The sequence below is a fragment of the Erythrolamprus reginae genome, chromosome 2, assembly GCF_031021105.1.
Source record: "Erythrolamprus reginae isolate rEryReg1 chromosome 2, rEryReg1.hap1, whole genome shotgun sequence".
NCBI classification, from domain to species: Eukaryota; Metazoa; Chordata; class Lepidosauria; order Squamata; family Dipsadidae; genus Erythrolamprus; species Erythrolamprus reginae.
The window spans coordinates 59,446,858-59,472,388 of record NC_091951.1 but is presented as its reverse complement, the minus strand read 5'-3'; the positions used below and the strand labels follow the sequence as shown (position 1 = coordinate 59,472,388).

At 44.2% G+C, this 25,531-nt stretch overlaps 1 protein-coding gene across 14 annotated transcripts in view; it reads right to left on the bottom strand.

Annotated features, from left to right (window-relative positions):
- Positions 1-25,531, bottom strand: part of MITF (melanocyte inducing transcription factor) — a 217,959-nt gene that overhangs the window by 61,846 nt on the left and 130,582 nt on the right. For 7 of the 14 annotated variants that reach the window (XM_070738196.1, XM_070738204.1, XM_070738200.1 and 4 more), the window contains exon 2: positions 12,575-12,821. In XM_070738196.1, coding sequence (XP_070594297.1) covers positions 12,575-12,821 — 247 coding nt within the window. The remainder of the gene's footprint in view (positions 1-12,574; positions 12,822-25,531) is intronic. The other 7 variants (XM_070738197.1, XM_070738205.1, XM_070738206.1 and 4 more) reach the window with 1 other exon arrangement.

Below are 25,531 nucleotides of genomic sequence, written 5' to 3'. Positions count from 1 at the left end.
GCTGTCACCTTTTAAAACAGCCGCGCGGCTTCCCAGCTGTCTCCGAATGCCGAACGCGGAAGTTCGGGTTTGGCGTTTGGCTTCGGGAGACAACTGGGAAGCCACACGGCTGTTTTAAAAGGTGACAGCCACGCTGGGGGGCTTTCCAGCACCCCCCCGAACCCCGAACTTTTGCTGAACTTCCGGGTTCGGGGTTCGGGAGGCTGCTAGGAAGCCCCCCAGGCTGGCTGTCACCTTTTAAAACAGCCGCGCGGCTTCCCAGCAGTCGCCGAAAGCCGAAAGCGGAAGTTCGGGTTTGGCGTTCGGCTTCGGGAAGCTGCTGGGAAGCTGTGCGGCTGTTTTAAAAGGTGACAGCCGGCCTGGGGGGCTTCCCAGCAATTTCCCGAACCCCGAACTTTTGCGGAACTTCCGGGTTCGGGAGGTTGCTGGGAAGCCCCCCAGGCGCGGCTTCCCAGCAGTCGCCGAACGCCGTTTTTTTGCGGGGGTTTTTTTTGGTTGCACGGATTAATTGACTTTACATTGTTTCCTATGGGAAACAATGTTTCGTCTTATGAACCTTTCGTCTTACGAACCTCCCCCTGGAACCAATTAGGTTCGTAAGACGAGGTATGACTGTATATATAAAGAATATGTTTCTATATATTACTACTTTTCTATTCTCTTTAATGTGTATTGGACAAAATAAATAAATAAATAAAATAAAATAAATAAATAAACAATAGTAAAATAGAGGAGGGGAATCCATCGAAGCTCAAGCATGGGAATCCATAGAAGCATGCTGCTTATGCCAGAATGAGAAAAGCAATGTTTTATGCACTATGTTTGATTGTAACATTGCAAAGCATGTATAAAGGAGATTGGGACTTGCATTGCAATCCCATAAAGCAATCAATGTACTAAAATGTAATCCAGAGTCGAAGGTGGAAGGGGCTCTTTCCCAGAGGGCAAAGAGATAACAAGCTTATCTGGAGGACAGGAAGAAAGCAAATCAGACCCAATTCACAGAGTAAATCTGCAATTATTGCAGATAATTTCTTAAGTCTGGCAAGATTCTGTTTGTAAATGAATGACTCAGAAATAACTGTGTGTTTTTCTTTGGGCCTGACACCTTTTGTCCTTTGGCCTGCCTATGGACTGAACTCTTAGGCAAGATTTTTCATCAGAAGACACTAGTACAGATTCAGATAAGGTCTATTTCACTCTAATCAAATTATTTCCTTCTGACCACTATTCAGCATGTCAGGGGAGTGAAGGAGGACATTAATTTAACCCTTCTGTATTTAATTTTTTAACTAGTGAAATAAAAATTATGTACAAGGTAAAGTCTTCTTTGCACTCCTTGATTGAAAAGAAAATTATTAATTGCTTCTCAATTTTCCCCCCAAGTTCACATCACCTGAATCTTATAGATAAACCAGGGCGAACGAACATGTTAAAATCTGCACATTATTTATAGTTCAATTCATAATTAAAAAGCTGTCTCTCCTCTCTACAAATGCACATGAAAAATCGTATTGGGAAAGTACACACAAAAACACACCCCTTTAGAGTAAAATATCATGCAATCAGTTTATTATTAACTACCTTCAATACCAAAGGAACTGCAAACATGCAAGGGAAAAATATACAAATGTAGAAAAGACTTTTTATTTTTATTTTTTAATTTATCATATTTTAATCTCGCATTTTCACCTTTTATGGTGGGGTGGCGGTGGTGGTGGAATTAACAAAGTAGGAATTGTTCATCTGTATTAACATTTTCATGATTTTTTTTTCCACTGACACCAAATGCACGTCTTTACTTGCAATACAATCCTACCCTTGATAACTATATATAGAACTGCACCCTTGGTTATGTGCTTGTATGAGCATGTGTCTATTTATTGGGTTCTCAATGCACTTACTATTAAACTCAGTATAGCTATAAATCTCCTTAAATGTTAGTAAAATCTATTTAAATAAAATTAAAACAGATAAACTGTAGAAGTTTCAAGTTGGAGAAGAAAAACAGATAGAGAATGGATGTATCTAATTTTTTCACTGCTTTGCTAGCTGCAGAATATAGTTTTTTATAAACCCACTAGTTGGCATAACACAGCTTCATTAACATACCTTCTCATAATCCTTGCATCCCTCTCTCTTTTTAAGTTGATGGTAAGGAATCTACACTTACAGGCTTATATTCTTGGCATGATATTATTACCTCTCTAACTGGGATCAAGACAGTTCTACTTCCAAAGCTGATAGAGAAATTAATTTGCTTCCTGATGTGAGTTAAGGGAACTCACAAATTCTTCTACTAATCTTCTGCCTTTCAAAACAGAACAGTGATTTTAAAAAATAAAATCCAGAGATAATGACCAGGGATATTCTGGCATAGGATTCAGAACTGGGCCCCTTTTCCGCTTTCCATCTATATTTACAAAATGCTAAATTTCAAGCTTCTGATGCATGTTTATTTTATGTTTAATTACATCCTCTCTAATTGCTGTAATTATAAACAAGATCTTCCACACTTACTAGATTATATCATTACTGCCTTACCTTAAGTAAAATCTAGGAATCTCTTATTTGAAAATATCTCAGTAGCCAGTAGTCCTGCTAGACAAAATCAAATATATATTAGACTAAAAAGAAAAACAATGAATAATCCACATAATGCCCATTCACAACAACAATAATATGACATAAACGTGACAATGAATATTTAGCTGTCAAACAGACTATCAAATGTAATAACAAAGATTAGCAAATAATTACGGAAAGTGTTGATATGACACATTTTTCATTGTAACTTGTCCAATCTAAATCAAAATATTTTCTAACTAATCTTTCCTTGGGATTGCAACATGATTCCTTCTTTTCTTTCATATGCCATCACACTTCACAAGATACAAATATAACTTAATGGTTTAACCCGTCCAGCCCCCCCAAAATCATGCGGCTTTGTTCTTCCTCTCTGGTTGCCATTTTCCCAACTGCTTTCATTACTATTCAAAGAATACTTTGAATTTTAGGAACAGTTTCCAGGTAGACTTAAGGGGCCAAAGGAGAAACAAGGCAAGAACATTCCTATGTATGTATGGGTCACTAATCTCAATTCTTTCGCTTTAAGGCTATGATCCCATTTTTGAGGCTTTTTCACACATCAATTAATCCAGTTCCTACACAGCATTTTCTCCAAAATTCTCCCCGTCCAATGATTGTTTAAGAATGTTGTTCTATTTTTCATACAAGGTCACAGGGAAAATGCACATCACCAAAATTATTTTCTTTTTAAAAATACACATAAAAATAATTGCAATGGTTTACACACCCAGCGGTATGTGCTAAAGTTGGGAGTATTCAGCAGAGCATCCCAAAATTCTGCCAATTCTAACTTTTGCCAAAAGTTTTGCTGTCTCACAGCTGTTCCCTTTCCACAGATTCCATAGATAATCCAGGTATTACAGGAGAAAAGTGGGAATACAGTGATACCTTGTCTTACGAACCCCTCGTCATACAAACTTTTCGAGATACGAACCCGGGGTTTAAGATTTTTTTGCCTCTTCTTCCAAACTATTTTCTTCCAAACTATTTTCAAATCGCTAATGCTGCGATTTCGTTGAGGCTTCCCTCCCTGGGAAACCCCACCTCCGGACTTCCATTGCCAGCGAAGCGCCCATTTTTGCAATGCTGGGATTCCCCTACTGGAATTCCCCTGCAGCATCGCAAAAACACAGAAGTCTGGAGGTGGGGTTTCCCATGGAGGGGAGCCTCAGGGGAATTCTACCAGCACAAAAGTGGGTGCTTTGGCTGGCAAAAGGGGTGAATTTTGGGCTTGCACGCATTAATCACTTTTCCATTGATTCCTATGGGAAACATTGTTTCGTTTTACAAACGTTTCACCTTACAAACCTTGTCCTGGAACCAATTAAGTTCGTAAGACAAGGTATCACTGTATATGAAAGAATGATGTACGCAAGTCAAAAGGAGATTGCAAAATCTGAGGCCTTCTACTATAGTAGGAGGATACTTCTGAGTTCTATTTCAAAGATAAATACTGTAATTAAATAACCAAAGAAGTAAAAATATTTCTTTTCTTTGTTTTTTAGATTTATATCCCATCATTCTTGTGGCACTATGCCTTTCATTCATTCATTCAATTTCACCCCATAATATCTCCTATAAATAGACTGGACTGAGAGAGAATGATTGAACCAAAGGCACCTAGTAAGCTTCCATGGCTGACAGTGAATTCATACTCAATGGAACACCTTAAATATTGCATTACTTGTACTAGAATGATAAGGAGAAGAATCTTGTGGTCAAGAATCTTGCTTACTAGTCTGTGCATTATTTTATATAATACATTTATGTATGTGTGTATATATACATATATGTATATATACGGATTCAGCTCCAGTGATCTTAGAAGCCGATGTCTTAGAAGAACTTGAACGATTAAAGATAAATAAGGCAATTGGTCCAGATGGCATCCACCCCAGAGTTCTTAAAGAACTCAGATCTGTCATTGCTACCCCCCTGACTGATTTGTTTAACCAATCCTTGTTAACAGGAGAAGTTCCTGAGGATTGGAGAATGGCCAGTGTTGTGCCTATCCACAAGAAGGGCAGTAGAGAAGAAGCTGGTAACTACAGGCCAGTTAGCTTGACATCAGTTGTTGTTAAAATGATGGAGACTCTACTCAAAAAGAGGATAAATCAGCACCTAAAAAACAATAACTTATAGGACCCAAATCAGCATGGCTTTAATGAAGGCAAATCATGTCAGACTAATCTCATTGATTTCTTTGACTATGTCACAAAGGTGTTGGATGAAGGTGGTGCCGTGGATATTGCCTACCTGGACTTCAGCAAAGCCTTTGATACGGTTCCACATAAAGAGCTGATAGATAAATTAGTGAAGATTGGACTTAATCCCTGGATAGTTCAATGGATTTGCAGCTGGCTGAAGCGTAGACATCAGAGAGTTATTGTTAACGGCGAGTATTCTGAGCACAGTCAGGTTACAAGCGGTGTGCCACAAGGGTCTGTTCTGGGTCCTATTCTTTTTAATATGTTTGTGAGTGACATAGGGGAAGGTTTGGTAGGGAAGGTTTGCCTATTTGCCGATGATTCTAAAGTGTGCAATAGGGTTGATATTCCTGGAGGCGTCTGTAATATGGTAAATGATTTAGCTTTACTAGATAAATGGTCAAAGCAATGGAAACTGCAGTTTAATGTTTCCAAATGTAAAATAATGCACTTGGGGAAAAGGAATCCTCAATCTGAGCATTGTATTGGCAGTTCTGTGTTAGCAAATACTTCAGAAGAAAAGGATTTAGGGGTAGTGATTTCTGACAGTCTCAAAATGGGTGAACAGTGCAGTCAGGTGGTAGGGAAAGCAAGTAGGATGCTTGGCTGCATAGCTAGAGGTATAACAAGCAGGAAGAGGGAGATTATGATCCCGCTATATAGAATGCTGGTGAGATCACATTTGGAATACTGTGTTCAGTTCTGGAGACCTCACCTACAAAAAGATATTGACAAAATTGAACGGGTCCAAAGACGGGCTACAAGAATGGTGGAAGGTCTTAAGCATAAAACGTATCAGGAAAGACTTAATGAACTCAATCTGTATAGTCTGGAGGACAGAAGGAAAAGGGGGGACATGATCAAAACATTTAAATATACACTATTAAAGGGTTAAATAAGGTCCAGGAGGGAAGTGTTTTTAATAGGAAAGTGAACACAAGAACAAGGGGACACAATCTGAAGTTAGTTGGGGGAAAGATCAAAAGCAACATGAGAAAATATTATTTTACTGAAAGAGTAGTAGATCCTTGGAACAAACTTCCAGCAGACGTGGTAGATAAATCCACAGTAACTGAATTTAAACATGCCTGGGATAAACATACTGTATATCCATCCTAAGATAAAATACAGAAAATAGTATAAGGGCAGACTAGATGGACTATGAGGTCTTTTTCTGCCGTCAGACTTCTATGTTTCTATGTTTCTATATTATTCACACACAAACATACCAGCAGTGGGCTACTCCTGGTTTGGACCATTCTTAGAATTGGTAGTGACAGCAGCAGGAGGCTCTGCTCACTTGCTCCAGACACTTCTGCACATGTGCAGAAGAGTCACGAACCATTGCAGATCTAATTTAGAACCTACTGCTGACACATACATACATGCATATATACATACATATATATACATATAACAAAATTAAAATTTGTCATTGTCAAAGACACCAAATTGAGAAAGATTTCACTTGCATCATGTCCAGCAAAAATAAACTTCCACAGTTCTTGTTATAAGAATCTTATGTGAACTGAAATGAAAGAATTTGCTCTATAGAAACAGATACATATATCATGTAAGCCGTTTTATACTAAAATACATTTTTGGTCAAGTCAAAGTGATAGTGATTAAAAGTATATCATATAAAAAGGATACAAGCACAGAGAGCAGAGGTAGATTAAGATGTTCCATTGCAGCCCAATTTTTAAGAAATTAACATAATAATGTATTAAAACATTAAAGGTCTGTGATAATAGGCCTGGTAGGATAAAAAAAAGGCAGCAGGCATGATTCTCTAGGAGCTACAGGGCTACTACATACTAGATTAGAGTAGATTAACAAAGTTGGAAGGGAAATTGTAGCTCATGTAAACTAACCCCCTCCCCAAGTAGAAGACCCTGCACCATTTACGACAAATGGCAGACCAATCCCATCTTGAACGCCTCCAGTGTTGAAGCTCCCACACTTCTGAAGGCAAATTTTTCCATTGGTTTATTGTTCTGACTGTCAGAAAATTTCTCCTTATTTTGAATCTCTCCTTGGTTAGTTTCCTCCCATTATTTTTTTGTCTCGCCTTCAGATGCCTTGCAAAATTGCTTGACCCCTTCCTCTCTATGGCAGCCCCTCAAATATTGGAACATTGCTATCAAGATTTTCCTGGCCCTTCTCTTCAGCCATGCCTAGTCCCTGTAACCTTTCTTCATATGTTTTAGTCTCCAGTACCCTAAACATCCTGGTTGCTATTCTCTGCATATCTATATACAGACCAAAACTGGATGCGGTATTCCATATGTGGTCTTACATCTGGAATACTAGATATAAGAATTCTAGAGCAGTGATGGCGAACCTATGGCACAGGTGGCACGCAGAGCCATATCTGCTGCCATGGAGCTGTCGCCCAAGATCAGCTCTAACATGCATGTGTGTGCCGGTCAGCTGATTTTTGGTTCGTGTAGAGTTTCTGGGAGGGCATTTCTGGCTTGGAAAGAGCCTCCGGGGGATGGGAGAAGGTGTTTTTACCCTCTCCTGACTCCAGGGAAAGCCTTTGGAGCCTGGGGAGAGCAAAAGACAAGCCTACTGGGCCCACCAGAAGTTGGGAAACAGGCCATTTCTGGCCTCCAGAGACCTCTGGGGGCAGGGGGAGCTGTTTTCACTCTCCCCAGGACTTGAATTATGGATGTTGGCACTTGCACCTCGCAAAAGCATATGCCCGCGGTCTTTCGGCACCCAAGGAAAAAAAGGTTCGCCATCAATGCTCTAGAGAGTGGTATCAGTACCTCACTTGATCTTGATTGCATCCCTCTGTTAATGCAATTTAGGACTGCATTAGCTTTTTTGGTTGCTATTGCATATTGGCTCATACTTAGCTGGTTGCCCACTAAGATCCAAGATCCCTCTCACAGTTACTGTTATTACGCCTGATTTCACCCAATCTGTAGATACACTTTTGGTTTTTCTTACCTAAGTGTAGGATTTCACTTTTCTCTACATTGAATTTCATTTTCTTAGATAGGGTCCAGTGTTCAAGTCTGTCAAGATCCATCTGGATCTTGAGCCTATCTTCTAGGATGTTAGCTATTCCTGCCAGCTTAGTATCATCTGCAAATTTGGTAAGTTCCCCTTCTATTCCCTCATTTAAGTCTTTATGAAAATATTGAAGAGTACTGCGCCTATCCCACTGCTTACTTCCCTCTATGTAGATATACACCCATTAAGGATTTCTCGCTGGGTACAGTTTGTCAGCCAGTTACAAATCCATTTGGTGGTGATGCTATCTATCCCACTTTTTTTGTAGCTTAGCAAAACGTAGGTTGTGGTCTACTTTGTCGAATGCCTTGTTGAAGTCTAAGTGTATTATGTCCACAGTATTTCTCTGCTCTACTAATTTAGCCACTATGTTGAAGAATGAAATAAGATTGGTTTGATATAATAATACTGTAGGTCAGCAACCTGAATTGGGGATAGAAGCCAATAGGGGGCAGGGAAGATTACATCAAACTTGCTTAATATAGTCATATACATTTGTATTCTTTATTACGTATTTTGTACTAACTGTAATTTTCACAGAAATGAGCCTCCAACACAAAGCATTATCCTGGGAGACATTTCCATGAAATCTCAGATTCATTCATTTAGCACAATTTGACCCCCCTCCCTCCAAGAGTTAGCCTTCTCCAATGAGAAGCAGATCATTCTCCTTTTCATCTTGTACTAGGTCTTTAGAAAATGGCCTTTATGGCCTTTAAAAAAAACACACCCTAGAGTACAGGTTTATCCATTGCAATTGATAGTAGTTACTTTATAAAAGTTAAATGGCTTGTGGACTGCAGAAGATATTGTCAGATGCAGCCAGTGCAAGATAACTTAGAGATCAAAACAAAACTGTCATTCTTTCGTCCATCAGACACCGTTTACTCATTCATGGTCTGCATAGTAAAAGCAATTTTTGCATACCAAAAAAGTTAAAATAATTTTCTTTAATATTACTTTTGGTTTATGCGAAAGGCATGATTCTGAACCTTTGGGAAATGTTTGCATTTTATAATTGTTTTCAATAGTTATTACTTCTCTGAGTAATATCACTCCTCCTTGTTACAAGAAGGAGGAAAGGGCATGGGGTGAGGTATCATCAGTATGCAGATGATACCCAGCTTTACATCTCCACCCCTTGTCCAGTCGGCGAAGCAGTGGAAGTGATGTGCCGGTGCCTGGAGGCTGTTGGGGTCTGGATAGGTGTCAACAGACTCAAGCTCAACCCGGATAAGACGGAGTAGCTCTGGGTTTTGCCTCCCAAGGACAATTCCATCTGTCCATCCATCACCCTGGGGGGGAGTCACTAACCCCCTCAGAGAGGGTTCGCAATTGGGCGTCCTCCTCGATCCACAGCTCACATTAGAAAAACATCTTTCAGCTGTGGCGAGGGGGGCGTTTGCCCAGGTTCGCCTGGTGCACCAGTTGCGGCCCTATTTGGACCGGGAGTCACTGCTCACAGTCACTCATGCCCTCATCACCTCGAGGCTCGACTACTGTAATGCTCTCTACATGGGGCTACCTTTGAAAAGTGTTCGGAAACTTCAGATCGTGCAGAATGCAGCTGCGAGAGCTATCATGGGCTTTCCTAAATATGCCCATGTCACACCAACACTCCACAGTCTGCATTGGTTGCCGATCAGTTTCCGGTCACAATTCAAAGTGTTGGGTATGACCTATAAAGCCCTTCATGGCACTGGACCAGAATATCTCCGGGACCGCCTTCTGCCGCACGAATCCCAGCGACCAGTTAGGTCCCACAGAGTTGACCTTCTCCGGGTCCCGTCAACTAAACAATGTTGTTTGGCGGGACCCAGGGGAAGAGCCTTCTCTGTGGCGGCCCCGACCCTTTGGAACCAACTCCCCCCAGATATCAGAGTTGCCCCCACCCTCCTAGCCTTTCATAAGCTCGTTAAAACCCACCTCTGTCATCAGGCATGGGGGAATTGACATGTTCCCTCCCCCTAGGTTTATAAAATTTATGCATGGTACGCTAGTGTGTATGATTGGTTTTAATTTGTGGTGTTTTTAAATTAATTTAAATATTGGATTTTTCTTACATTGTATTGCTATTGCTGTGAGCCGCCCCGAGTCTGCGGAGAGGGGCGGCATACAAATCTGATTAAACTCAAACTCAAAGATACACATAAATCTAAGTGTACAGACAACACATACAATGAAAGAAAAAGTTGAGCAATGAAAAAAATAAAATATGAGACTACTGTCTAAATAGCAGACTTATACCTTGAGAGATATCTATGGAGATTCTCAGTCATTCAGGTCATGGTTGTCTCAATGGTGCTTTTTCAACAAGCAACTGGACTTTGTTTTTTCTCTTGAATATGTTTCGCTTATCATCCAAGAAGCTTCTTCAGTTGAACTTCTTGGAGGAGAAGTGAAATGTCTTCAAGGAAAAACAAAGGAAGTCCAGTTGCCTCTTGAAAAAGCACCTTTGAGAAATTGTTGAAAGGCAGATGATAAACACTTAGGTCAAATTTAGCTATTTTGGTTGCATTTTCTCAAATTTTAATGTTATGGGCCAAATAGTTTTAAAAAGGCAAAATCAATATGTTATTGTTTATATTACAACCAAGTACCCATAATTGACCAAACCTATTATAGATAGAGATCCAGGTCGTATGAGTTCCATAGCAATGACTGTCTAGGGAGATTCTTATTCATTCATCATAATTGTTCCAAATATATTTTTCCAAAAGTCAATTGGATATGTTTTGCTTCTCATCCAAGAAGTGAACTGAAGCAGAACTTAAGATGCTTCTTGGATGAGAATTCAAATCTAGAGAAAAAACCAAGTTCAGTTACTTTTTAAAAAAGCATCTTTAGAACAACCACATCAATAATAGTCCGTCCATACGTGCCAATGTACATAGATGGTTATTTTGAGCAAGAGAAAATAATAAGTAGTCCAAACATATGACTGGACATGAAGAGCTATGCTGGAGAATACACCTTAATGTTAATTGTGCTTCTCAGTCTGCATAATTCTAACAGGATATTTCTTCAGAGCTCCCTGTTTTAAAAAGAGGTTTCTTGCTTAGCTTAGAATCACAGCACTGTTTTACATAAAGCTTTGCCAGGACTACATAATTCTGTCTCCATTAGTGCATCCCAATTTAAGAAAAAACTGTACCATATTATCCATGTTCTCTAACTTTTCATAATTTCCTTCCTTTCTCTATGAGTTATAGGGCCTTCTTGATTCCACTAACCACATTTCATTTGGACCTAATATGCTAGTCATTTTTTAAGATTCAACACAGAGACTGAAAACTCAATTCCAGCCAACTCTTGACCAACATTTAGGAGATGTGGTGGCACAGGGGTTAGAATACAGTATTGCAGTAAAATGAGGGCCCAGATTGTTGGGGGGTAATATGTTGATTTTGCTAACTAGTCAGACAGTGCTGTAAAACCCCATGCGACAATATATAAGTGCTATTGCTTTATCACAAAAATCATTGGTAGTTTTTTTTTAATTTTGCAAACCACATCAATGAGGAAAGAGGCGTAAAATCTGTGACCACAGGCAGCACATAACTCCCCACTCCCTTTTTAGTAGCTCTCAGACATCTGACTATGACTGTTGAAATCTGACAGCATAGTTTTCTGCCATTTTGGGATGAGAACATATGACAACTGAACCAAATTCTAAAATTGGCACGTCATATTTTAAAAGAAAAAGGAACCAACTCAGTTTTCTGGCACCCATCAGATTTCTACTTGGGAAATTCTGAGGATTATACCTCAGTAAAGCTGAAGTGCACCAAACTAAGGAAAGTTTGGCTAAATTCTCTTTGAATCAGAGAATTAAGATTTCATTTTAAGAATTCTGTTTTACCATATGGTTTGACTATTATCACTATACAATTGTATTTCAAAATGTAGCAACACAGTTGGGTTTACAATATTGTCAGTTCCAGAATGAAAAGTAAAGACAACATTGTTTGTATATGTTGCAGGTAAAACAGTACAAAAGGTTGAAAATGGCAGTTTCCCTTTGAATCTTGGAATTACCTTTGTTAGTGTCAAATGCCAGGTGTTGCTTAAGAAATGTTATTGGCTTAATTCAGTTTCTATCATGAGAAGAAGTCTGACATTCTATCTATTGTAGAAGCAACAACTATTAGGAAGTTGGAAAAGGAACAGAAGGGTCACAAAAAGAAATGAAGACATTTGAGCAAAACGGGATTACTAATGGTTTACAGCAAAGGACTATATTCCAGATTAAACTTTCTCAAACAATCCTTTGGGCAGGACTATATTAATTTTTGCAAAAAGGTTTTTGGTGAGTATACACACATATACATATATAGGTGTATACATGATGTCTATACATAGATGCACATATACAGTAACAAAAAAAAAGAGGATTCCACCAAAGTTAAAGAATTTGTAAACTATTTTGATGATTGTTTTAAGTGTCTAAAATAAGAGAACAGTTTTCAAGATGGTGAGCATGTTTCACATCCATTGGAAAACAGGAAAGAAAGGGCTATTTCTGGGTGCATGTAAATTCACTTACAAAAAATATACAGCTCCACCCCCTGCCTTGTCAAATGAAGTTTTCCTGAGAAAGTTGCAACACAGATGTACAGGGAGAGCAAAAGTGATAAGAAGATATTTTATAAAAAAACTCCGTCATTACTGCACGAAACAACTTTGGAAAGCTTTGCACTAATGGAAACAAACTTCCACCACCTTCTCAAATCCGAGCCCACCCAGTCGCCTACCTTCAGGACTTCCATTGGCACCTGAGTCGCAGGAGGAAGGCTGGCGGGGAGGCTGACGTTGATGGCAGGTGTCTGATTCACAGCCCCTCTCTGCTGCATGAACTGAGCTGCCTGCTGTTTCTGTCGCTGCTCTCGGCGTTCTTGTTCCTGCATTTGCTCACGCATGAGCTGCTGTCGTAGCAAAATCCGTGATGTCATATTGGAGGAGCTTAGCGGAGGCTTGGAAGCTCCAGGGTGCTCCAAACTGCTGAGGGAAACACCAGAGAACACTCATCATTGCTCTGTATATATTAGCTGGAGTTGAAAGAGTCAGGCTTTGGGATGGGATCATTGCACGGGCTAGGAAATAGGCAAAAACTTTTTTGCAAGGGTAGAACAATGCATTCAGGGGTGTGAATGTACAGATTGCGGGGCTTGATTCCTGTTTAACCCAAAAAGGTTCATCTACAATCGAGTCTTCTCAGGCTCACTTAGCTCTCGTTGTTTTTTATATTTACACTTGTTGTTACATTTATATATATTTTTGCACTGTAAGCTGCCCAGCGTCACTTTGACTAGTGAGATAAGTGGCATAGTACATTTGATCAATGGACAAATAAATAATGATTAGCACCCCAGCGATTATACTGCACTGCTTTTCCAATTCAGAAAAAGAGAAAGAAGGTGTCTTTGACTGCCCTATTCTTTTAGTCAGAAGAGTATTTTATTCCATTTTTCTTTTTGGAGAGGGAAAGTCTGATGATTTGCACATTGGCCCAGTAATCATACTGAAAATAGAATCATGTACATATCCATTCAATAAGAGAATCCTTGGATCAATTTATTAGATTTTTTATTTTTATTATTAGATTTATGTATAATTTATTATTATTATGGTATATAAAACCTTTTTTGGACAATTTTCAAATATAGCTCATCTGGAACCCACACGGCATATCAGACATTAATTCAACTGAGAGAGACTAGAGATATTTAACGGGAAGAATCCTCCAGCCCTCTGCTTGCAACAGAATACTTTATACTACCAGGATTGAAATTTTGGGCTTAGACAATTTAAACTATAATGCCTTTGGTCTGACCTAAGCGTAGTACACAAAATTATCTGCTACAATGTCCTATCTGTCAATGACTACTTCAGTTTCAGCTACAGCAATACACAAGCACACAATAGATACAAACTTAAGGTAGACTGCTCCAAACTCGATTGCAGAAAATACAACTTCAGCAAGAGTGGTCAATGCCTGGAATGCACTACCCAACTCTGTGGTTTCATCCACAAATCTTAACCTTAGACTATCTACTGTTGACCTCATCCCATTCCTAAGAGATCTGTAAGGGGGGTATGTATAAGCGCACTAGCATGTCTACCGTCCCTGTCCTACTGTCCCCTATATTTGTATCTATTTCCTTTATGCATAATTTATACTTATATATGTTATCTTATACAAGATAGATAGATAGATAGATAGATAGATAGATAGATAGATAGATAGATAGATAGATAGATAGATAGATAGATAGATCTATCGGAGAGAGGCGGCATACAAATATAATACATTGAATTGAATAGGTAGGTAGGTAGGTAGGTAGGTAGGTGCTCCACAAACTGCTTCTGTCTCTGCTTTTCCCATGACAAAGGGATCTGGGCCAAAAGACAGGGACTGTCTCAAAATCAGACAGACAGCATTCATGCTAAGAGAGGACCTAATTCAAAGGTCTAGTTTAATGGGAATTTTCTACTACAGCTCAATTGGCCTATCACCCAGCTGCTTAAGTAAAGAATTGCTACAACACAGAAATGCTGTACAAATAATCCTCGACTTATGACCACAACTGAGCCCAATCTTTCTGTTGTTAAGTGAATCTTGCCTCATTTTACGATCTTGCTTGCTACGGTGGTTAAGTGAATAACTGCAGTTGTTACATTAGTTACACAGCTGTTAAGTGAATCTGACTTCTTCACTGGTTTTGCTTGCCAGAAGGTCGCAAAAGATGATCACACAACCCCAGGATACTGTAAACATCATAAATCTGAGTCATTGCCAAGTGTTTGAATATTGATCATGTGACTATGGCAATACTACAATGGTCGTAAATGTGAAAAACAGTCGTAAGTCACTTTTTTCAGTGACATTGTAACTTTGGGTTGTAACTAAATGTTCATTGTAACTAAATGAACTACTATAAGTCGAGGACTAGCTCTTCAGGGAAAATTACTATCTGAAAATGTTGTGAGAAAACTGGTCAATTCCTAAATAGTGCAGCTTTGTCTAGATAATCTCCTGAATAATTTCATTTCAGATCCTGCAATTATTACAATGACAGGGTCACAATTTTGTCAAGATAAAACAAGAAGTGGGTTTTTCCCCCTCAAGTATTTAAACTGATTTGTGAAGCAGGCCTATCAATCACTATTGGTGACTGCTAATTTGCTGTGTCAAAATATGTAAATTGAAACAATTTAGTATTGGGGAAAACACAATCAGTGAAGTTAGCTAGAAGTTGTGAGTAGCATAGAATAGCATAGCTATGATGATGGTGGTTTATAAATGTTGTTTGGTTTTAAATGATGGGGTGTTATATGTTTTTTCTCTTTTAATATTAGATTTGTTCCACTGTAACATTGTTTTTATTATTGTTGTGAGCCGCCCTGAGTCTTCGGAGAGGGGCGGCATACAAATCTAATAAATTATTATTATTATTATTATTATTATTATTATTATTATTATTATTATTATTATTATGTCAATACAACACAGCAAATGATATCACTATGCTGGATTTCGTATTTCATCACCAGTTGGGCGCTTCCCAAGCACCTAGGACTGCGTGATGTAGCGGCGAATTATGTTTGCCGATCCCAGTAAAGCGGCCTTTTGCAATTGACAGATGGAGATTTTGTCAATTCCGATGGTTTTCAAATGTCCGCTGAGATCCTTTGGCACTGCACCCAGCGTGCTAAGTATCACTGGGACCACTGCTCGATTTTTAGATCTTCATATTTCACTAATTTCTCTAGCTGCTTCTCCTCAATTCTGCTGTCTCCTGGGATTACGATGTCGATTATTATTATTATTATTATTATTATTATTATTATTATTATTATTATTATTATTATAGCATAGCATAGCATAGCATAGCATAGCATTCTACAGGATAGGTCTGTGATGGCAAACCTATTGCATGTGTGACACAGGTGGCCCGCAGAACCCTCTCTGGGGGCATGTGAGCCATCCCTCCAGCTCAGGTCCATCATGCATGTGCACATTTCTCCCACTGGCCAGCTGGTTTTCAGGTCTCTGCCAGGGGTGGGTCACATGCAGGAAAAGTGGGTGTATGCATGGGGGTTTGTGCAAGAGATCATGTGTGCATGCATGTGGGTTCAGGAGTGCACAGGAGACAGACATACATGTGCAGGATCACACACGCATGTATGGGAGTGCGGTGCATTCAGGGGGTTGTGTGTGCATGCGTAGGGGTGTGCACGGAGTGATCCGCAGTCATTGCATTACGGAGGCGAGTGTGTTCGGCACTCGGCAACGAAAAGGTTAGCCATCATATAGTCAGATAATAGTAGCTTGTCAGATAATTGTAGTTTTATATATTTTTTCTTTTAATATTAGATTTGTTCCACTGTTTTATTGCTTTTATTATTGTTGTGAGCCGCCCCGGAGAGAGGCGGCATACAAATCTAATAAATTATTATTATTATTATTTATAGTTACTTTAGGAACCTAATGAATAAAAATGTGAATTTTTTTACTGTTCTTTCTTACTGAAAATTCCCCTGAAGGAATAATAAACAAGGAAACAACATAGATCTAAGCAAGGATCATAGTTTCAATAAATCTTATATAAGACTTTCATGAGTTGAATGTACATTTCAAACACCAGCAATGCAAGGAAGTAAAAACTCACAAAACACACACACATACACACAAAATCTGACTGGAAGCAAATGAGAGGAAAGGCAGCTTATTTCTTATAATCTTCTCCAGAATGCTTATTACCTGAATCCAGTGGTTCATTTGGCATTTCAATAATCCAGACTTTGAAAGGTGCACATTTTTGGATAAGTCCCAACCCCCAGCTGCCAAATGGATCAAATCCAGATTTTTCAGACCACTAACAATTTTATTCTCTTGCATTCTCTCTCTCTCCCCCCCCCCCTCTTTCCGTCCTTCCAACAGAGGTGAGATGGGGATGGAGAACAGTGATTGTGTTACTATTCCAAGCCTGTCAGTTTGCAACATTCCCAAGGAGAATGATCCGTTTGATAAACTACGAGAAAAACCTTTGTGGTAAACCTATGCATCTGTGGAATAATCGGACTAATTAGCTGTTCAAGAGAAGTCACCGACGGCGATGCTCAGGCAGAAATGGGAGAAGTTTCAATTAATGGTGAAGAATTCTCACACCCTACAAAGTATCACAGGGTCAGCCTAACATTGTAGATGGGAATGTTTGTCTTGTTATTCAGCTATTGAATTCAGTTATTGAATAACATGAGTTATAAAATCCTGCAAGAAACACTTTTGTTTTTATCCCACAGAGACTGGGCCAGAAAGATAACTCAACCAGCATGAAACAAACTAAACATACATTGTGGAGATGTATTTAGCATATAATAAAGATTTCAGATGCTTCGCTGAAATAAGCTTCTAAAAACATACTGTTTGCATAATTTTATTAGCATTATGTATCATTAAAACATGTCTGACAAAAAAACGTCCAATGTCAAAGATATCTGGAATTCCAGCAGCTTTAAGAGATGCTGTGTCTTTGACGTGAAACCAACAATTCTGTTTTATGTTGAACAAAAAAATAATAAAATGAAAAGTACAACGTTGGTAACATCCATGACACGTGGAATAAGGAATTAGACATCCAATTATGGAAAATCAGCGCATCTAAGATTTAAGGAACAGAAAATATTTCTGGGAAAATAAGGACAGGGGGAGAAAAGGAAAACTTGTTTCATGTTTATTGGAATCTGTAAGAAAGTTGTAACTAGGTTGACTAATCTAATTTCTGATATCTGATTTTTTTTATGCTACGGTACTAATGGAAGAAATTTTGAGGGCTCAATGACTCATCTGATTTGATCATCTCCAGCAATGGTTCTTTTTCAACTTAATTATAGTTTTGGGGAAATTATAATGGTTAAAAATGTAAATATCAAACTCCCAAAATATGGGATCTTACATATCATTACATTGCATTATTACATTTCCCACCCACTTAGGACTTGTTGCTTGCATCCTAAGATTTTTATTAATATTGATTGTTTCTTCATTGCTTACTTGACCCCTATGACAATCATTAAGTGTTGTACCACGATTCTTGACAAACCTATATTTTCTTTTATGTACACTGAGAGCATATGCACCAAGACAAAATCCTTGTGTGTCCAATCACACTTGGCCAATAAATTCTATTCTATTCTATATAAAAGGGCAGCGCCGGACTTACCCGGCAGGCAGGCTTTGCTGGAGGGACCGGGAGACACGGTCCCTCATGGCGGCCGCCATTTTGGATCCCGGGCGAAGTCTCGCGATGCGAGACTTCGCTCGGGGGATCGGGGCCTGATTGGCCAGGCCCTGATTGGTCCGGGCGGGGCCTGCTTGCCCTATATAAGGGCGAGCAGGCCTGGGGCTCTTCCTTTTCGCCCGGACCAAGCTCCTGAGCAGACGTTCGTTCGTCTGCTCCGGCGGCCATTTTGGGTGGCGACCTCGTGCGAGGCGCCATTTTGTGGCCTGCGGTCTTGCGAAGAGCCTTGTCTTGTCACTAGCGGAGCCAGCATCGGCTGGACTCCGCTCCGGTTTGGAGCCTCATTGCCCTTTGGGGGTGGTGGGGGGTGCTGCCTTTAGGAGGCCCCGCGGGCTTGCGGTGTTCCCGGGGTGGCTTGTGGCCTGAGATAAAGGCCTGGTGTCGGGCCTTGTTGCCCGAGGGGAGGTGGGATTAGCCTCCTGAGGGGGTTTTTCTGCGGAGGCCTGAGGCTTCAGGCAGGCCTTTGCCAACGCAGGGCAGGGTTCGTTGGTGGCTTTGTCTCTGCTCTATCCCTTTTGTAAAAAATAGATTTATTCTTCTGTAATGGCCCCTAAGAAGCGGCCAGCTAAGGCCCTCCCGGCCCAACCTGTGGTGCGGCCTAGGAGGGCTGCCAGGCCGTCTGCCCGGGCTCGGGCGGCGGCAGAGGGGCCCCCGGGGGGGATCCCGGTGGGGGGGGGGGTTGGGTTTACACCCACAGTCCCTCAACCCGCGGTGTCCCCTTCTCTCTCCTGGAGCGGCTCGATGAGTTGGAGAGGTGGCGGTCGGGGGCAGGCCCGGAGGGGCTTTCCTCGGCTGCCACCGCAGCATGGGGCGCAGACCCCGAAGAGGAGTCGGCCCCAGCAGGGCAAGTGGCCCACGAAGGACAGATGGCGTGCACCGGACAGGCGGGCGGCATCGGTCAGACGGGCCACGCTGGACAGATGGCCCAGCCTGGGCAATGGCCATCGTTCCAGGGCCCAACCAGGATGGGCCCACCGTGGATGTCTTCTACCCCTTACGGGGCAGGTGAGGTTGCACCACATACAGGCACATCTCCGCTCCTGCCCATACAGGGTCCCGGGTTCATCCCGCCAGCTTTGGGGGGTGGCAATAGCTTTACGGGGGCGGCAGCAGGCACCTGTAGTCAGGTCTGGTCTCCGCCAGCTCCGCCAGTGGGGGCGCTGGGGGTACCTGTCCCACCTGGGGCGGGGGTGGGGGGTTGGATTCCTCCCCCACCGGCCATTATGCCACCGGTCCCATTCATGTATCCACCGGGGCTTGGGGTGCTGGGCTCGGGGGCCACCACGGTGTGGGACCCGTTCGCCAGCATCAAGCCTGGGGCCATCCCTTGTGGGTTGCCCGCTACGCCGTTAGGGTACCATCTGCACCCGTCAGTTAAGGAGGCAATCTGGCGGGGGGAGTACGTTGATTTGTTCTCCATCTTGAACAGGGAGGTCCCTAAACAGGACAAGGAGGTGGTCCCTGGGGAGAAGGTGAAAAAGACTAAGGTCACGAAATGCTTTAGCTCGGGCTGTATGCCTTTCTGACCTTCGCGTCGGTGGTCATTCAGAGGCAGCCGGGGAGGGCCGCTGCCTTGCTGAAGTACATCGACCTCATAGCGAGGGCCCATTTCGAATATGGGGGCACCATATGGAGGCATTACGACAAGGGCTTCCGTATGCGTATTGCCCATGACCCCTACTTGCCCTGGGATATGGTGGTTCCGGACCTGTGGTTCCAGGCCACCCATATGTCGGGGAAGGAGGGCTGTGATAGGACCGATAGCGGTCACTTTATGGAGGAAGAGCCGGCTACACCCGCGCCGGCCAGGGCCGTGGCGGGGGTAGTCGGCAAAGGGGCCACTCTCGTGTGTCACGAATTTGCGGCGAAGGGGGCGTGTTTTCGCCCCATTTGCCGGTTTCGTCACGCCTGCGGAAGTTGTGGGGGAAACCATTCCGCAGCCGTGTGCCCCCGCCCCAAGAAGGGGATTGAAAAGAAAGGCTCGGGTCCCCCAAAGCCTCCCCCACCTGCTGGGGGAAAAGGGGCCCAGCCCAATTGATTTAGTGGTGCTTGAGGGTTGGTTGGGCGACTACCACCCTCGCTCGAGAGCGGCCGCTCTCTTGCTAGGTTTTTCAGAGGGATTTCGGATCCCTTATCAGGGTGTTAGGAAGGCCTTCATGTCTGACAACCTTAGGTCGGTTGTTGGTCATGAAGACATTGTTAGGGAGAAGATTGGGAAGGAGGTTGCCGAGGGCAGGGTCCTTGGGCCCTTCTCGGAGCCGCCCTTCCCGAATCTTCGGGTGTCTCCCTTAGGTGTGGTCCCCAAAAAGGCGAGTGGTGAATTTAGGTTGATTCACCATTTGTCTTTTCCAAAAGGGGAGTCAGTGAATGATTTCATTCCTGACGAGTTGTGTTCGGTCCGGTATGCGTCCTTTGATGCAGCCGTGACCATGGTTAGGAAGTGTGGGGTGGGAGCCCTTATGGGTAAATGCGACATTAAGTCGGCATTCCGGCTCCTCCCCATACACCCAGACGACTTTGAGCTGTTGGGCTTCCATTTTGAGGGGGGCTATTAGGTGGACAGAGCTTTGCCCATGGGGTGCTCTGTCTCGTGCTCTCTTTTTGAGAGTTTTAGCACCTTCTTGGAGTGGGCGCTCAGGAGGCGGAGTGGTCTGGGTACGGTCGTTCACTACCTTGATGATTTCCTGTTGGCGGGGCCTGCGCATTCGGAGCAATGTTTTGCTTTGATGCGGGACTTCGAAGCCCTTTGTGCTCAATTAGGGGTGCCTTTAGCCTCTGAGAAGACCGAAGGCCCCGCTACCAGGATTACCTTCCTGGGTATTGAATTGGACTCGGAGGAGCAATCTTCTAGATTGCCCCTAGAGAAGTTGGTTAAGATTAAGCGGAAGCTTGATGAGGTCCTGGGCTGCCGGAAGGTGACCCTACGGCAGCTCCAGGAATTGGCAGGCATTCTTAATTTTGCCTGTCGGGTAGTTGTTCCTGGAAGGGCTTTTTCCAGGAGGTTGTATGATGCGATGAAGGGGCTCCGTTTGCCCCATCATCGTACCCGCCTTTGCGCTGGGGTCAGGGCTGACCTCGGCGTGTGGCGGGATTTTGTGGATAGATTTAACGGGTTGTCTTTCTGGAGGCACGAGCTTCTGTTGGAAGCTGGGTTGCAGCTCTGCTCTGACGCCGCGGGGACTTGTGGTTTCGGGGTAGTGTTAGGTGACCAGTGGTGCTGGTCGGCATGGCCTCCGGAATGGAGTGCCTCTTCGTTGGTTAAGGACCTAACGTTCTTGGAGCTCTTCCCCTTAATAGTGGCCTTAGAGCTTTGGGGGGAGCAGTTTAGGGACAAGACCGTGCACTTCTGGTGTGACAACCTAGCGGTTGTCCATGTGGTGAATGCCCTGTCCTCGAAGAGCGACAGGGTCATGCGGCTTGTCCGCCATTTTGTGCAAAGGTCCTTGTCCCTAAACGCATTGTTTTTGGCTAGGCATGTCCCTGGGTTGGATAACGGGGTCGCTGATGCCTTGTCCCGTGGTCAGTTGTCCAGGTTTCGGACCCTGGCCCCGTGGGCCCGAGAGTTGCCAGAAGCGTTCCCCAGCCACCTCTGGAGTCTGGGAGGGATCCAGAGTGGTGGAGAGTCGCGGCATCCCGGGCAATCCCCTTGTCTGTAACGCCCGGCACCCTTGGGGCATACCAGCGTGCGGGTAAGGAGTTTGGGGATTTCAGGCAGGGCAGGGGTTACCAGCTTAGCTGGCCCGTCCCTGTATAGCGCCTGGCCGGGTTCTGCGTCCAGCTTGGGCAGCGTGGCTGTCAGTTAGGACGATCCGGTCCTGGTTAGCCGGCCTCGCCTTTCTGTCCAAGGCGGGGGGTTTGCTGCTTGTTTCGGGTGACTTTGCATCCGGCAGGTGCTGGAGGGCTGTATGGGGAGCGAGCGGGGGCCCCTGGTGACACTCGTCAGGCTCTGACGGTGGAGCAGCTGTCTTTAATCAACGTGGTTTTTGGCAGTCTGTGTTCCTCATTGTAAGAGGCCCGGGTTTTTTTGGTGCAGCGGCTGGTGTCATGCTTGGGGCCCTTGGGGTCAGCGAGGCCTGGCCTCATCTCAGGCTGGCAATTCGCTCCGTGCCTTCCAGCACGCTGATCTGGCCGTTAGACAAGGGGGGGGTCCCTTGTGGTAAGGCGGTCTAAGTCAGATCAGCTACGCAGAGGGGTTACCATCTACCTTAGTGCGGCCGCCGACCAATCAGTGTGTACGGTGGCCGCCCTACAGCTTGGGTGTTTTCTGCGGGGAGCAGGTCTGGGGTACCCGTCTCGGCATTGGGACGGTACCCCTTCTGACCCGTTTATACTTTTGTGCATTAGTACCCAGGGCTATGGCCCAGGTGGGCACGGATCCCGCCGGTTATGGAACGCGTTCGTTCCGTATCGGCGCCGCCACTAGCACGGCACTTTCTGGTTTCCCGGCCCACTGGATTCGGGTGATCGGCCGCTGGCGGTCAGCGGCATATTTGGGTTATGTTAGGCCCGCTGAGGATCCTAGGCAGGGCTTAGGCTAGGTGACCTCTCTGCGTGTGTTTCCTCTTGCAGGTCCCCAGGCTGACGTGACACCGACGGCGCTGCTGTGTGGCCACAGCATGATTTGCTGGGCCAGCCGCCTGGCGGCCAGGGGCGCTGTCGGGACCCAGCCGTCCCTGGGGCGGTGGGTCAGGGTTGCTTGGATGGGCCGGAGAGGTATGCGGTGGGAGGGTCTCCTACCGGTGTGGCTGGGCGGTCAGCATTTGGTGGCTGCGCCCGGCAATATGGGGGGCGGCTCCTGGAGTCGTTCCCAAGTGGGTTTGGGTGGGCAGTGTCCTGTGGCCGCACCCAGGTGGCTGGTATTGCACTTAGGTGGCAATGACCTGTGCATACTGGGAGGCCTGGCGCTGATCATCCAGGCACGCGAAGACCTGTGAAGGCTTCGTGAGGTCTGGCCCACCACGCAAGTGGTGTGGTCAGAACTATTACCTAGGCTTGTTGGAGGGACGCCTCTCCCCTTAGGGCCATTCACCGGGCTAGGCGACGGGTGAATAGGGCTATGGGTAAAACGGTTAGAGAAGTGGGTGGAGTGGTAGTACCTCATCCCCTTATATCAATAGACCAGCCATGGCTCTACCGGAATGATGGCGTTCACCTGTCTGAGCAGGGGAACGCCATCTTCTTTCAGGACTGCAGCGGTCTCTGCGTGAGCTGGCGCAGATAGAGGGGGGAGTCGGGGGGCCAAGATAGAGATCTGACCCCCGCTCCTGTGGCAGGTTAGGGGCGGAAAATTGGGTGGTTTAGCAACCGCGCGTTCTCCCTTGGGCATCTTTGGGGATGATTGACAGGTTCTCTGCAAGCTCATGGAGGGAGTTTCTGCCTGAGCAGCTGGGGGGAACCTGTCTTTGGGTCCTGCACCTTTAATTCCCCGATTCGGGTTAGCCGGTGGGACCCCCCTCATGCACAGCATGGCAGAAAAGGTCACAGGGGACGGCCTGGCCCTCACCTGGACCTTGCATCGAGATACGCCCATGAGTTGCCCAGGAATGTTTACTGGAATAACGTCATTTCCGCCCCGGAAGTATTTGTTTGACCCTGCAGGTCCAGTTCCGGGTCATAGTTGTTTATGCTAATTTATGCAAAGTATTTGAATAAATTATGCAAATTTATGTTAATAAAAATGACCCAATTTTAAATCCAGCTCTGGTGTCCGTGTCGTTACTCCGTCTCTCCAGCAAGGGCAGCGCCGGACTTACCCGGCAGGCAGGCTTTGCTGGAGGGACCGGGAGACACGGTCCCTCATGGCGGCCGCCATTTTGGATCCCGGGCGAAGTCTCGCGATGCGAGACTTCGCTCGGGGGATCGGGGCCTGATTGGCCAGGCCCTGATTGGTCCGGGTGGGGCCTGCTTGCCCTATATAAGGGCGAGCAGGCCTGGGGCTCTTCCTTTTCGCCCGGACCAAGCTCCTGAGCAGACACCCGCCCGCCCTCCACTATTTTGCAGTGTGCTTAGGGGTCGCCCTTAGGGGGCCGAATGGGAATTTTTTGCAGTTCTGCCTCTTAGCTGAGCTGTTTTTTCGCCCATTCCACACTGGGGTGATGGCTGTGCGGTTAGGGGGTGCTTGCATTAATTAGGTTAATTGGCTTACCTTTGGTCATTTGGGTAGGCAGGTTAGGGGCGGAAAATTGGGTGGTTTAGCAACCGCGCGTTCTCCCTTGGGCATCTTTGGGGATGATTGACAGGTTCTCTGCAAGCTCATGGAGGGAGTTTCTGCCTGAGCAGCTGGGGGGAACCTGTCTTTGGGTCCTGCACCTTTAATTCCCCGATTCGGGTTAGCCGGTGGGACCCCCCTCATGCACAGCATGGCAGAAAAGGTCACAGGGGACGGCCTGGCCCTCACCTGGACCTTGCATCGAGATACGCCCATGAGTTGCCCAGGAATGTTTACTGGAATAACGTCATTTCCGCCCCGGAAGTATTTGTTTGACCCTGCAGGTCCAGTTCCGGGTCATAGTTGTTTATGCTAATTTATGCAAAGTATTTGAATAAATTATGCAAATTTATGTTAATAAAAATGACCCAATTTTAAATCCAGCTCTGGTGTCCGTGTCGTTACTCCGTCTCTCCAGCAAAAATTGGCTCTATCCAGTCTGAAGTTTGGAAGTCGACAGCAGTTCGATTGTCAATGAGTCAATATTGACTTAGAGTTACATCCTTTGGAGGTCAGTAAAATGAGGATATTGCCCACAGATTGTTGGGGGCAATATGCTGATTCTGTAAAGTGTGAAATCTGCCGCTTTGGTATGTAAGATTTCATACTGATAATAAGCACCTTGAACTGTATCCTGGTAATCAGAAGAGCTCACGTGGATTTATTGGTAACCTCTGCAGTTTGTGAAACATATGTATTACAGGATAATAATCTAGCATGCTTATAACTGCTTCTACTGTTACATTCTAGACTAGCTGAAGCTTTCAAGCGGTAGCAGTCTACAATCTGAAGTAACTAAGGCATGGGTGATCACGAAAAAGCCACTTTTGACCTTCCCAGTCAACAACAGATCTAGATGATACGAATGTCTATGGAGACTCTCAATCATCTAGATCATGGTTGTCCCAAAGGTACTTTTACACGTGGCAACAGGACTTTCTGATTCTTCCTGGAAGATATTTCTCTTCTCAGCCAAGAAGCTTCTTCAACTTCTTCACCATCCAGTCGGAGCTGAAGAAGCTCTTGGAAAGCTCAGTTGCCTCTGGAAAAAGCATATTTGGGACCAGCTGAAAGAAATGAGAAATCTGTGTAGAATCCTTTATGACACATAAGCCACTTCTTTTTCTTATGTCATAAGTCTCGGAAGACTGTGCAATATTTTTTTTCTGCAGAAGTGTAATCCCATTCACAAGAGCTGG